Source organism: Leptosomus discolor, chromosome 8 (assembly GCF_034619465.1).
Source record: "Leptosomus discolor isolate bLepDis1 chromosome 8, bLepDis1.hap2, whole genome shotgun sequence".
Taxonomy (NCBI): Eukaryota; Metazoa; Chordata; class Aves; order Leptosomiformes; family Leptosomidae; genus Leptosomus; species Leptosomus discolor.
Genome location: NC_141398.1, coordinates 5044086 through 5058834, shown reverse-complemented (window position 1 = coordinate 5058834; position 14749 = coordinate 5044086). Strand labels below are relative to the sequence as shown.

General features: G+C 45.1%; 2 protein-coding genes across 2 annotated transcripts in view; one reads left to right on the top strand and one right to left on the bottom strand.

Annotated features, from left to right (window-relative positions):
* TEX10 (testis expressed 10) overlaps positions 1-12484 on the top strand; it is a 51804-nt gene extending 39320 nt beyond the window's left edge. Inside the window, exons 11-14 of the mRNA XM_086468971.1 lie at positions 7669-7749; positions 9832-10013; positions 10978-11188; positions 12258-12484. Coding sequence (XP_086325097.1) covers positions 7669-7749; positions 9832-10013; positions 10978-11188; positions 12258-12371 — 588 coding nt within the window. The 3' untranslated portion in view covers positions 12372-12484. The remainder of the gene's footprint in view (positions 1-7668; positions 7750-9831; positions 10014-10977; positions 11189-12257) is intronic.
* Positions 12485-12852: 368 nt separating this feature from the next.
* Positions 12853-14749, bottom strand: part of INVS (inversin) — a 93385-nt gene continuing 91488 nt past the window's right edge. The window contains exon 16 of the mRNA XM_086469217.1: positions 12853-13649. Coding sequence (XP_086325343.1) covers positions 13534-13649 — 116 coding nt within the window. The 3' untranslated portion in view covers positions 12853-13533. The remainder of the gene's footprint in view (positions 13650-14749) is intronic.

Here is a 14749-nt window from a genome sequence, read left to right as displayed (position 1 = left end):
AGACCGCGTTCTCCCCAGTGCACGTAGTTCAAGGTGCAACAGAATTCTGGAATCAAAACATTCTTAGTTGTGACAGAAAATTACGTTATTTGAAGAAGTGCTACAGGAGATACGAAACCCCGGCTTGAATTAGTCACGCTTTTGGTGGAACTGAGTAGAGCAGCACAACTTCTGGATGCTGAATCTTTCCTGCTTTCCCTTGCTGGATAAGGAAGTTTATGGTGATGCTGTAATGTTAAATGAAATATTTATAGTGGTTTAAAATACCTGGTGAGAGCAGCCTTCCGTTGGCTGCAGAGCAGGCAGCATTCCGGCCTGTACCTCATACTGAGAATTCTTCATTGGAAAGAGTTCTCGTTGTGTAGTCGTAATTCAGGGCTTCCTCATAATGGAAAAATGTTTGATTTGTGGATGAAGATAAATAAGGAACTGATGGAATTAGGATTTGACAGCCTGGTTTCCTATGAATAAATGGGACTAGTGATCAGATTCTTCTTCTTATTATTAGTTCATCCATCTTCCTCTTTCTTCTCTTCCACCACTAGTTTGGTCTGAACCACCGGCTAATTTCTGGCTGTCTGCTAAAGAATAAAGTTACAAATAGTGGTTGCCCGTAAGCTTTATGAAATGAAGCAGGTGGAAGGGAAAAGCCTCTGGATTAACACAGGGAGGTTTATGGCTCCGTTTCTGCCTCCTGCTTGGCAGCAGCCAGCCTGCGCGTGGGTCACCCTGGACCAGGCTCAGTGGGGGTGTCGGGAGGCTTTGTTCGGTAATTGGTGTGGTGGGGATCTGGAGCCACGCTGTTTTTTTTCTGGAAGCTTTTAGGTAATGGTGATTTTTCACTTAAGGAGCAATGTTTTAAGTGCCCCTTTACATGCTGTTTTGCATCGCTGTAAAGGTTAATCTTCATATTTTGTCTAAAAGATACGTTAAATGGTCAAACCTCGGTTCCTTTTCTGGAGCAACTTCTACTTCAAATGATTTCTGCCGCCTTAAAGCCAATTATTTAAAATCATACCCCTGTAGCTGAAATAGATGGGGCTCCAGAATAAACGGTTGCAGCCTTAGGGAAGAGGCTTCAGTCCCCGCTCGCTGTAACTGTGCCTGCAGTGTTTGTCGGTAATAGCGTTCGCTGCCCTGTGATTGAATCGCTCTGCCAGCAGCGGATGAGACAGCGCCAACAGAAATGAAGAGTTTAACAAGGTGACCGTGTATACGTGGTAATCTCTGTTGTAATATTTGGTGTTTGTGACACTTGAACACGTTGGAGGGGGAAGCAAATGATCATTTGAAGGTTCTGCTCAGAGTCGAGATTCCAGAATGATACTGAGCGCGTAGCTGACTCGAAGAAATAAAATACTCCGCGTTTAAAACGTTGCAAGAGCAAACACTAGGGAAGGTCAGCTGCTTTTAAAAGCAGTCTTGAATTCAAAAAACCTCGGGATGCGCGTGATATAATACACTAATGTGTGTCAAAACCAGAGAAGTCTTACCAGTGAAATAGAGTTGGGAAGGCTGCGTCTGCCCTGGTACGCTACGAAAAGTTACGACAGATCAATAAAGATGGCGGTTAATGCACGGAAATTAAAAGTCTTGCAAGGATGTTTGTCTCAAGAAGTAAAAGGTGGCGTTGCAGCACTGTAGCTTAACTTCAAGCAGAGATTAACACTGCAAAAAACCCACTGAATTTTTAAAATGTAGATTTTGAGTTGAAGTTCCTGTAAGATTTCAACTTGTCCGTATTGAGATTTCCAGGTTAGAGATACACGGGGGAGAAGCAGCAGCTGAGGGTAAATAGTATCCCTTCTCAACTAGAAATATGCTACAATTTTTACCCTCCTTAAGGAGGAAAAAAAAATCCTGTGCAAGCCCGTTGGTGTTTTGTAAAACTACATCATATCCAAGTTTAATGTTTAGAAACTAAAATAATGTTTTTTCTTGAAGTAATGCAAATTCCAAAGAAACAAAAGAAAGATTATATAATAAAGTAATGCCTCCTAGAATGAATAAAGCTCCTTTTCAAAGGTCTTTCCCATAATTTGCTTAAGACATCAAACTTAAAACAAACAAACAACCCCCCAAAACAAACAAACCAACTGAAAAAAACCCCTGAAGCCCAAAACCAAAACAAACCCCAAAAAAACCCAATAAAACCCAAACACCAAAGCACAAACTGCCAAAAAACCTCGCTTGATCTTCAAGCCAGTGCTCCGTTGTACCCGCATTGCTCTTCCAGTGCATCTTGCGCCATCGTAGAGCTCCATGTAACTGCTGTGAATTATCATCTCTGCAGTTACTGGGCGTTATCCTGGCCTGTGATCCCTAAACTAAATTGGCTCAAAAAGCCAGGCTTTTTGGGACAAGAGCTAGCTTCCTTCTGTGTTTGCAAGTCCTTTTGTTTGGGGAAGGGCCAGGCAGGTGAGTTGGGAGATTTGAACATCAGATGTTCCCTTGAGCCACCTGCACGTGGTCTGACCAGGAGGCACCCGTTAAGGAGGAGGAATTGGCCGTGGTGACAATTTATAGCTGCGAGGAGGCTGCAGAGCCGTGGAAGAAGGGCAGGAGGATGAAACAAAAGCTCCTTGGGCAGCAGAGCTACTTCGTGGTGTCCGTTCTTCGACTTTTGTTAGTAAGGCGGCTCTGAGAGGAGAACCAGACCTGTGCTGAGTAGACAAAGGTACCGTTTTGTCTACTCCTAGATACCACGTTAGCTGTTGAGCATAAAACCTGGTTTTGCTGACGAAAGAATAATATTTTCAGCACTTGGTGAGACAGTAGGATTGTCCGTAGTTCTCTGCTCCTGGCACCAAAACTTGCTGGTGCAAGACTTAAGCACGTGATGCAGTTGTTGGAGGCGAGGAGTGCCGATCGCTGCTCCCGCCTGCGTCCCCAGCGGCAAATGAGGATACCTGCCCTTGGGTTAGCTGACTCTTGATGCAGGTTTGGCATCAGGCTGCGTGCCACGGCCAAGGCGCCCGCAGGTTGGCAGCCACCGCGGCTCAAGAGGAGGGTGTCTGCTGCCGTTACCCTGGTTCTGAGCCAGCGGTCGGGCATTAGCTGTGCTTCATCGTCCTGCTGAGCCTTTGGAAATGCGTACTCTGTCAAGATGCGGGACACTATACATGTTGTAAAGCATTTGTAGTTCTTAAACAAGTCTTTGTATTCAAATTTTGCTACCCTGGATGTAAAATTAGCCCCATAGTGGGTTTTTTTTCCTGCCCCGATCTCTTGCAGACTCTGTTCCTTCTTTTTTGGCTTTTTCTTTTTTTAACCTCGGTTTGGTTTTGTTTTATTGTGATTGTGTGGAGGCTTCATGTGGGGGTTTTTTGTGGGTTTTTTCCTCTATCTTTTTTTTTTTTTTTAATTTATTTTCTGGAGTCACTGAATCAGGAATACCTTTCACATCCGCCCCTGTGAGCTTAGCCAAGGCAGATGAACAAAGATCTCTTGTTGTACGCAGCTTTCTCAACAACTCAGGGCACTGTTAATATTGCCCTGTCAAATCAATTTATTTCAGAAAGAGAAGCAGCCCCTGTCAAGGGAGTACACTGTCTGATAAGCTGGGGTGCTGCGGGGGAAGCTGGCCAAGCTTCAGACGACAAGCTTCATTGCCTGCCCCATCACCTGAAAACGTCTCATTTTCTACGCTCTGCGGTACCGTGTTACCCTGGATGGAGTCCCGCTCGGAACAGTCGTTTCACGAGGGCTTGGGAATTGGCTGCGGAGCAGCCTCTTCCATTTTAGTTGCCCGTGTTCGAGGTGGATGTGGATGTGAATTGAAAAAATACATTTTAAAGCTGACATTAGGATATAGCGCCTGGTGCGTGCCAGCTTTCTTTTTTAGTAAAATCGCTTCTCTTGGAGGCTGAACTGTCCCTGGTCTGACGCCGCGGAGCGGCTCGCTGAAATACTTGATCCGTTAGCTTTGCTGCTTGCTTGGTTCCTCTCTGTGCTCACGCTTGTGTGTGTCTTCAGAGGAAAGTGAGTATTTTTCTTTGAGAAAGAGTACTTTGCAGCATGGTTAAGCTTGAAATAATATGCAGATTTTCCCTGGAGTTACTGATAAAATATTTCCCTTGAGGCTTTTTTGAGTCAGGATTGTGTCATGTTATGGGAAGGATGGAGTGGTTTAGAGAGTGGGAACAGTTAAATAACGAACAAAACATTACTCTTGGTTCATCATTTGTGCGTCTTCCTGTGGCCGTGAGGGTTCAGGTTGAGACTGGGCTTCCTTAGGTCATCCCCGCTCTGCCTTTTGGAGTTGAGAGCATCCGACAGGTAAGCAGGACAAAGCTCGGATTCCTCTGATGGTACATTAGAGCGATGAAGAGCCCATTCCAGACTGGACTGAGAGTCAGTTAGGTTGTCTGTCAGCAGCAAAATGCTTTTAACTCATCCGGTTGAAAACTAGAGTAAAATACTCCGTGGTGTCAGGATCTCCAAAAAGCCCAGGGAGTGCTCCAGGGCTGCCTTCCCACCTCTCAGCCTAAACCAAAACTGTTAGAAAATACTTGTCTCAAAAACATACAAAACTCCCCTACAATCAGAAATGCTCGTTCTCTGTCCGTTCGCTTCAGTAATACTCTGAAACAAAACTACTCTGGCTTGGGTCCAAACCCAATCTATGTATGCGCCAAAAATGTGATAAATGCTAATCAAATGTAAAATAACGAATCAGCTGTGACATTTTATTATGGAAATTAAACATCATCCAGACCCTTGCCTAAGGAAAAGAAATTGTCAGGAAAAATACTAATTTTCATGTGATAATTAAGTTTTCTTTGCTTTTCATTTCCATGTCTAATAACGTTTCAGTTTCACTTTTTGTAACAGGCATTTGTTATGAAAGCCCTTTCAAGCGGGATTTAATTTACGGAATTGAAAAGGATGGCCACTCCCACTTCATCGCAGGAGAGCAGAACTGGATGTAGGGAAAGGTTGTGCTATCTTGAGGGTCAGAAGGATCTAGAAGGTTGAAAAACTAACTTGCCAATGCACTTTACAGCAAGCCTTCTAAGTAAGAGTGCTGCTCCTCAGCACGGCCTGTTTTCCTTGCCCGGCGGCCTGTTTTCCTTGCCCGGCGGCCTGTTTTCCTTGCCCGGCGGCCTGTTTTCCTTGCCCGGCGGCCTGTTTTCCTTGCCCGGCGGCCTGTTTTCCTTGGCAATTCTGGAAGAGCCTGAGTGTCAGTGAATTGTGCCCGTTAGGAAACGCTCCTACAACTTGTCATCTCGGGGAGAACCTCAGTGGACTGGTAGGCCTGTTCTAGGGACGTAGGCCTACGGGTGGAATACTAACGATGGCTTTATTAATAACGAAAGCTCGGTTTGCTGGCTGGGCCTGGCGGGTTTGCCTTCAGGGTCTTTAATTTGTTGTGACCTCTTGTGGGTACGCATGGAATTAAAAGGGATCTCTACTCTGGTGTCACGTGCTCACGAGCAAATGGCGTATACCCCGTTTGTAAACTTCCTGAGTTCTGTCTTAGGAGCAGTGGACGTCGCCTGCATCTCCCCTTTCGTAATCATCCTTCCTAATTTCCATCTCATTTGCGTTCCCAGCCAGCCATGATCATCGTGGTTCTGCGTCGCTGTTTGGTTACATTTGTTTTCCTGCAGTGGTGTTTTCACCTCTTTGTCGTATTTCTAAGTGACCGTCCTGTCCCTTCTCTGGTGTCGTGTGCCAGCCTCGGCGGGTGAAGCTCTTTTTGCTGACACGTGCAGGAGAGGGTCTCTGGTCTCTGTGCCCGTGCCGTTGGAATTTACCTTTCTAGAAAATGAGTGACTCCTGTTTCGCGCCTTATGTCAGAAAGAGTGTAAGCAGGGTCTTAGGGAGCAGTGCTGCCCAGCAGTCGGTACTCTGTCTGACCTCTTCTGTTGTGATGACCTTCATTTTTCCATCCTAAAGTGACGTTTGCCCCTTCCATGGTGGTACCGCAGCCTCCCTGGGGTCAGTTATGTGCAGACTTCCCTCCTCGTTTCCAACCGTTAAAGCTCCGGGCTGCCCAAAGTTTTTATTACTCTCCAAGCCACTTTTGTTTCACTGAATTTTTTTCTGTATCTGTTACTCATCAAACCCGTGCGATCTTTTCCAGAGGCTAGGCCAATCCTCCTTGTCTTGGCAGGGTTTCCCAACTCTGAGCTGTCAACCGACAGATCTTGTCAGTGCAGCTTTACCTTCTGTGTAAGTGTTACTTGTTAAAAGACGGGGTCAGGATGGCGTCGGAGTTCATCCTTGACATGACAATCCCCGGTAGTAACCTCTGTCTCAGCTTGACTTTATTCCTTGACACTGCTAATACGCAGATGTTTTGAGCGTGTTTCTTGGGAATATTCCAGAGTATTTAATGTTTTATCGCTTTCAAATTGCAGCGACCAGAAGCACTGCCGTATCTAGGAGGGAGTAGGCAGTTTTAGTAATAGTGCTTCATTATTAACTGAATGTATAGTATCAAAAATCGGGGGGTTTGGTGCAGGAGTATCTATCAAATTGCTTTTTTAAATAGTCCTACCAGTCAAACAGAATACTTGCACAATTACACCTGTGATACTGATTAACAAGAGCGATGTCCTGACCGTTCCATCAGCAGATGAGGTCAGGATCTCCTGAATTTGGCCAGCCTCAGCAGGGCTAAACGCACGTCTGACGGGTCACTTCGAGAAAAGTTGTGGACACTTTTTGATCGCCCCAGGTGATGCTGCTGGGCCATTTCTGATCAAACCACCGCTGGCATCCACGTGACTTGGGACTGAGTTTTCATAGCACAGGGCCTTGAGCTAACGGCTCTTTTCCCAGCCTGTCCTTTCCTTGGAGCCTCTCTTCAGCTGGAAATGTGGTGGGCTAGTATTTTTGATACGTGATGGTTTGCATTTTGTCATTATCTCCTGTTTAGGTGCCTTGACCTGCCCTGATTCAAGTCTCAAAACCAGGGCACTAGCACAGAATTTCTTCTGTGAATTGTCTCTTTACGTTTTTCCTCCACCCCCTCCCAACCTGCCCATTCTCACCCATATGGTTTTTTACTAAAAAATGATCTGAGTCTTCAGTTCTTTTTTTTTTTTTCCCATTTTGTTTTTTTTCTTGGTTTTGTTTTAAAACCCCTTTCCATCATGCCTCTGGGCAGCTACTACAGTTTGCTGGTGCCTGGTTGTGTAAGCACCAGCAAGTTTTTGGCAGTTCCTAAAACAAGATTTCCCTTTGTACTATTACATTCTGTATCACGACGTTTTTGGCAGCGTAGAGGAAAATGAGTTGGAAATGGATCTTTGCGACTTTCTCCTTTGCTATATTACTTTTCTGTCCCGTTTCACTGCGGTTCCTCTGTTTCATGCTTGGTAAAGTTATTTGGGAAGTTGTTTTCTCAAATTCTTCCGCTCTGAGGAAAGGCACGCGGAGGCTCGGTGTGCTGCTGTAGCCGGATAGAATATTTGTGCCCTTCTCCTGCTGTCGCGTGGGTAAAATGAAGACGGCCACTACCAAAAACCTGATGGTGCGGGCTGTCGCCTCTTCAAACACGGAATGATTTCTGTTGACAGCGTTACCCTTGCGCACTGTGAAGGATCAATACTTTGAGACGAAGCTGCCCCCGTAGGTACTTTGTGGTTAGGTCCGTCAACAAAGTACGACTACGCAGCACTGCGAGTACTTAACCGTAACTGTGTTTTGTTACAACAGATGATCTGTCACAGCTTGTCCACTATACCTTCACAAAGTCAGTGTTTTGACATTCTCCAGACTGGCATCTGTAAATACCTGGTAAGTACCATTTTCTCTCCCAGGGTAACTTCCTTGTGATCGATTTTTCTAACAAGTCTCATTAACCCACAAATCCACTTACTCCATATATTTCATGTGTCGTTTCTGCATTTGTGAAAGTTTTCAACAAATTAGCAGAGTTTAAAAAATATCTAATAACTGTTGGTATCCAAACCTACGTGGATTTTTTTTTTGCTTGCTCTGATTTGCCAGTAGTTCAGCTTGCTCTAGAGCCAGGACAGCCATAAACGAATGGTTTCTTGGGGTGGTTTAGTTTACTTTTCAAGAGAGCGACTAGCAGGTTCAGCCAAGTGTTAGTTTGTTGTCTTCTAATCCCGAACGCTCCCCGAGCCAAGGATGGGGAAGGCAAAGCCAGAACCGCAGGGGCCAGACCGTGCAGTTCCCCGTGGTGCTGCCTGCCGGGAGGGAGGATCCCTCTGTCCTCTGCCGAGATGCCACAAATACCCGCGGTTCCCTCTGTGGAGCCCGACTGAAATATTACCAACCCAAAGCTTCGGTGGGGAGTGGCTCACCTCTAACGGGAGTCTGGATTTTTGGGGGTGGGTGTTGACTTGAATCACAACTTTGACATCAGCTTACGCGTTCTGCTGCGCCGGCCCTTTGAGAGCAAAGAGCGAAGAAGTGGGTTTTTCTGGCCGAGGCGGCTGCTGCCCAAGGGCGCTGGCTGGCTGACGACACGGGGCAGAAGGGCACCGTGTAGGCAAGATCCTATATGGGAACGTCGGTGAGCAGCCTCATCCGCGGGGTTTGCGGACAGTGAAACGTCTGTGTCCCCATCATCTCCCAGCCTGGCTGAGCAGCACCTTTCAGCAGCAGCGACTTGATCTTGGATGTTGGCCAGTTTATCTTCGGGCTGGTTCTTTACATGCAGACACCCCCATCGTTATTTCCGATTTACGGCTGGTCAGGAACATCGTTATGAGTTTTTATTATTTAGTGCCTCCGTGTCCTGTGGCATTCAGCAGGGTCTGGGTGACGGTGGCAGTCCCTCTTGTGTTGTGCAGGAACGTCACCGTCCTCCTGCCTCTGCAGCTGGCTGGGACAGCGCTCTGCGCTCCTGCCCTCGAGATGCACCTCGTGTCTTCCTTACACTGGAAGTGTTTAAAAGGTGGAACCCATCGTTCTTCTTTTAGCTTTTACCCCCCATCAGGAATCACGCCAGTGAAACAGATCCCATGTTTCTGTGGCTTGTTCTTTATTGTTCATCTTTTTCTAAACGTTTTGAAAAGAACCAGCTGCCCTTGTTAAGGGAACCAACTGCCTCTGTCAGCTTAAAAGGAGGTGCCTGCAGGTGAGCACATCAGGCTACTCTAGAACTCCTTAAATTAGTTCTTTACTAAGATAAATGGTGCCACATGACTGATGCATGAATTTTAAGTTTTACAGGACAAAAAATTAGGATAGTTACTCAGTAGCACTTCAAAACTTAAAACTATTTTCTAATTCACCGCCTCTACCCAAAGAAGGATTTTTTTTCTAAATTATTTATCACTCAAGATGATGTTCTCACGGTGACAACAGAAGCCTGTCACCCCAGCTGTGGGCCACCCTCTGTTTCATTCACTTTCATTTAACCCCTAACATTCTCGAGCCTGTTGGATTTCTGAGGAGACGCGCCCTGACGACGATCCCGTAGAAGCTTTTCTTTCTGGAGAGTGAACCCGAGTTTCCTTCACCCTCGGTGGCTGCTCACCGCCGTTTCCAGACACGGAGGGGCTGCTCTGTGCTGTGATACATGCTTAAAAGGGAAGGCCTGTTCTGGCCAGTTGTTTGTGGCTGCACCGTCTTCCAGAGCAAGGCTCAAAGCCGGGGGTTGTTTTTAGACGTTTGAGGTGAGGGTTTATGTAGAGGGGACGGAAGGAAGAGGCCGGTTTGACCTTCTGTTGGTAGGGGTGGCAGTTGCTTAGGAAAACAGGGATTTGAAAAACGCAGTAGTGTGTAGAACTTCAGAGACAAAGGAATCTGTGTCGTGATATGAAGAGATTCCTTTGGCTTGTGTACCACCAAAATGCCTTGTGTATAAAGCGCTGAACTTGTTTTTTTTTGTTTGTTTTACCACAGGTTGGTTTGGTTGTCATCCCCGATAGCACAGCTGGATCTGTTCTATGTGCCATAAATAAGCTCTTGGATCAAGCTTGCATCCTCAGTGAAAACCTGCACAAGTTCTTGGCCTCGTGTTGTTACAGTCTGCTGTACTTTCTGCTGACTCTAGACAAAGAGGATGCAGAACATGTACAGAAAAGGTAACGCTGCTTTCCCTACTGCATTTGTTGTCTCTGCCTTTACACCCACAGGTATTTAGAGATGTAAAATGAAAGGATCCCCCCTGTTTATTTTGCTCTCTCTTTTGCTTCCTTCAAACAGTACTTGGATTGAAGAAAAACAGTGGCCAAGTGAGCTGGAGTTATTTAAAGCAGTAACTGCAGGCAGCTCCATCTCAGATTGTTCTGGTTAGATGGAAGGTGGCTATTTATGCCTTTAGCTTTAGCCTTTGGTTTCATATGCTGAAAAGTAGCGTGCAAGGGGTTTGGCTTTGTAAGCTTATACTCTTAACTGACCTGGTATTTCAGCTTTAACAAAACTTCCCCGGCATCATTTTAGAGACTGTAAACCCATTTCATTTAAAACCCAAAAGCTACAGATACCAGATTTAGATAAGTTTATTTACCTGTATAACAGAAATGTCTTTAAATCGTTTAACCTTCAGATTTTCCCTCTAACTGTTCCATGTACAGGAAAGTTGTTCAAAGCCTGAAATTTAAGATGTGTTTTTTAACCTAGAGTTCTCCTTCACTTACTGAATTTAATGACTTGCATATCGCCAAAAACCTGATTCCGTTGTTTGATTTCTTATAAATCTGAACTAAAGATTCAGGTGTACCTGAACAGCGACTGGAACAAAAACCTCTTCCCAGCCGCATCAAGCGGAACTTAGACTGTGTAAGACCTTCAGCAACCTTTGTAGCTCCAGAGCAGGACCTGAAATTTTTTCCAGTGCTGTATATAATTTTAGAGTATTTTCAAGTTTAGCATTTTCTGGTACAGATTTTCTGCTTCGGCACTAGTTATGGCGAAGGCGGTTGGCATGATCGAATTCAGAAAGGCACACTCCTTGTGCAGCTCTGAGGCTGGTTCACGGAGGCATACTTGAAATCCGTGTCCTCCATCATTTTGATTTTTCTTTTTTTTGTTTCCTTTCCCTCTCAGGGACATGCTGTGGGGATCATGTATTTCTGCGTTAGCACTCCTGCCACGATTACTGAGACTGATGCTGCAAAGTCTGCAAGTGAGCAGGATCTGCCGGGAAGAACTGCCCGTCGTCGCGCAGCTGCTTCGCTTACTAATGCAGCACGGTCAGCTCAGGAGCCATATGATCACAAACGAGTTTCTGGTGCAACAGATTATCAAGGACATCATGGTATGGAACTTCTTCTTGTCTCCCCCAGATTACAAGGGTGTGCAAGGCTTAAAAATTATCGCAAACAGGAAGAGCAGATGTTTAGCAGAGCACAAGTTACGATTGTCCTTGGGGAGTCCAGGCTGTGTAGGCGGCAGTTGCCTTCGTAACTGGATGCGCTGGAAGCGCGTTACCTACAGAGCCTGCCCGAGGGAGAGCTGTCCCAAACCAAGAAACGAGTTCTGTTTGTTGGAGCAGGGGTATAGAGGTGTATGAAGATGTTATTCATCAGACAAACAGTCTTAGATACGCACGGTACAAAATCTGTTCTCCTTCAAACATCACAAAACCCAGCACTTTATTCGCACACCTGCCTTCCAGTGGGTTTGAGATCACTACAGTCGCTTCTCTCTTCAGGACAGGAATCTGAAACTGCCTTTGCACAAAGCTCCTCCTAGTTCTGAGCGCAGAGAGTTCGTATGTCCCGTGGGTTTGAATATGCCACACTTATCCCAGAGCAGCTTTTAAAGGTCTGTAATGTTCGTGGTGGCCAAAGCTGTGAGAGCATCGTGCGGGTTCGCTGACGGAGCCGGAGGCGTTTGGTTTCCTTTGGTGTTGAAAATGCCTCAGCCTGGGTTTGTGATGTTCCACTGTGGTGGCGTTGGGTTTGTTTCACCGCTTCCGAGTTGACCTACTGGTCCGTGGGCTGTGTTGGTCTGGTGGTAGCAGTTCTCCTGTAGGCTGGGGTATGGAGCGCTCCTGCTTTAGGAGAACCATGCTCATTTGCATTTTAATTGACTATAAATTGCAGAATTGGAAAGTCAGCAAGCCGCTATAATTATGAGTAAGGAAATCACATCTGGTGTCATTCACACACTTCGCAATGTAACACGCCTTCGTGCACCACGTAGTAAGGCTCTATTATTTCAGCTTTAGCACGTTGAAGTCGATAATGAGTAATGTCGCTGTCTGCAGGCCAACGAGGCCGTCCTGCACCTTTCACAGCGCCCCTGATTCACTGTAAAACAAAGCAAAGCTTTGCAAGTACTGGTGGTGAAACTGAATTTTACCTTTTTCTCCTTCTTTCTAGACACTGAAGAGCGGTGAAGTTCAAGAGCAGTGGCTGACAGACCTCCATTACTGCTTCAACATCTACCTTGCCTCTCACCCCCAGGGACCTGGCCCGATGAACGCGGTGTATTAAAGAGGTCGAACTGCATTTATTGTAAAGCATTTACTTCTATTTAGTTTTGAAGGGAAGATGTTGGAACAAAGCTTGTCAATTTTTTTGTAAGTGAAACAGAATAAAAATTTTACAAAGAACCACGTACCTCTGTTGCCTTTCCTTTCAAGCGAGTAGATATCACTGGAGGTTGGTTTAGGAGAGGTGGTGACCACAGTGAGGGGTGTTAAAGACAATCCTGTCTCCTTGAGGCTTAAGTGCTTGCACAGAACCAGACTTACACTGACTCCAATCATCTATTATTTTGAAGCATCATATTAATTACAAAACTTAGACTTATGTAATAGCAACTAGAAGAAAAAATAGAAACCAATATACTTTGAAACTAGAGTAATGTTTGGTTTTATTTTTGCTGAGTTCATATTTTTAAATACTTTGTGCAAGGTAAACACTGTACATGGCAGCTCCCAGGTCTTCTTCTAGAACAGGTCCCATCTTTTCCTGCTTCCTGTAGAAACTCTGTTTGTGCACATATAAAAATAGTTAAGATGGAAAAAACTGGTGATAATCTCCAAGGGGAGAAAACACACCCCTAACAATCTCCATAGGGTGTAGAAAGCAGTTTAGTTACAGAGTGGGTTTTATCAACATCTCTGCTTTTCCTTCCAGATCCACAGCTCGCTAAGACCCAATGGTTTCTTTAGTACAAAAGTGGAGCACGAAGGCTGCTCTGCTGTTCCTGGTGAGATTTTGAAATACACTTAGTAAATCTGAGGAGAAACAGAACAGCGGGTCGTTCAGAACTGTTACAGCTGTAGTACAGTTTCTCCCTCCTTTGAAACTGCGTTTGGTGAACCCATTCACAATTCCTCCTTTTGACAACAAAAACTTTGTGAGCCCCACCAGCTCTAGTGTAATGCTGGGCTTAGGGCTTCACTTTCTGTTCCCCAATGCAATTCAGATTGTCCCTGTCAGTAAATAAATTAACAGTTGCATTTAAAAACTAATTTGTACACAAAATAAAATGAGTCCAACTCCTTACAAGTCTGCTTGGCCTGGAATGCTGGGAGAATACAAAACTGAAAACGTCTTCAAGTTCAATGCGTTGTAGATGGCTTGTATGTTACGAAAGAGAAGAGTTGTACCGGAGTATGCTTTTTAAATTCCAAAGGTTCAGTTTTACTTAGTGCTTGAGTCTTGTATTTTTGGATTTTGCAGCCGTGGTTGGTCTCATATTGTATGAAAATTGCTTTGATTTCCCCATGTTCTCCAGCAAATTAACACACTGTAGGTTGTTTACTGTAAAAGAACAAAATGGGTTTGATGAGTAACTAGTGGATAAAAAGACATTTAATCCACACTGCGTTCTAGATTTCAGAAACAGTGAATCTACCAGAGAAGAACATGCCTTTTGCCTGGCACCTACCTCACTGTTGATTATCTGTAGAGTTGGGTTCCTGTGGCAGGACACTGTTTAACGCAGCCTGCGATAACGGAGCTTAACTGGAGGTTTACCCTCATAAACGAGTGAAGCTTTTCCAGGCTGATGGTTCAGTCACAAAGTAACGCAGCAAGAGATTTTGTTGAGCAATATTTAGCAATAAGAGGTAGCGGGTCATTTCTAGGAGGGAGGGGAAGCTAGCCCAGGGCTACAGCGAGTACACTCTGAATGACGAGAAAGCAAAAAATAAACCTCTGCTGGGCCTTCGCTTGAGTTTTGAGTCTGGCTGAGTGTCTGGACTCATTCAATGTTTTTATTTACAGTACTGCGCTGCAAATCACACCCGGGTGTGCCTTTCCTGGTTTGGTAGGGATTGGATGCAAACAGTTCGGTGCTTTATCCTGTTCTAGCCAGGGTCATCCCCAGCGCAGACCTGAGCGTTTCATTGAGGGGGTGAACCCAGCACAGCTTAAGGATTTCTTTCTAATACCAAGAATCGCAAAACCTCCTCCTTCACAGCTCTGTAAACACACTTTAATGGCCAGAAATGAAAAAAAAAAAAAAAAAAAAAAAAAAAAGGGCTGCAGAGAGCATCTTTTCATGTCATTTACTGAATTGAGAAAAGGCAGGTATTTAATTAAAAGAAAATCTATTACAAAAGGAACAACTTTCAGGTTCCGAAATGGTTTAATGGTAATGCTCATACAGGCCCTGTTTGCCAGACTATTTCGAAGCACCTACCCCATGTCTGTATGTCACAGCACAGACTCCTTGTCTACCCATCATCCTCTGCCTCCCTTTACTGATTAGTACGTTTCCTTTCAATTCCTGCTGCGTGTCCCCACTCCGAAGTGTTTGGTCTGCTCATGCCAACAGGTAACTGATTTTGGTGCCAGTCCCCGTTACAGATTTGTCACTGCGTGCTTTTTCCACTACCTATATGAACGTTAAAACTCGA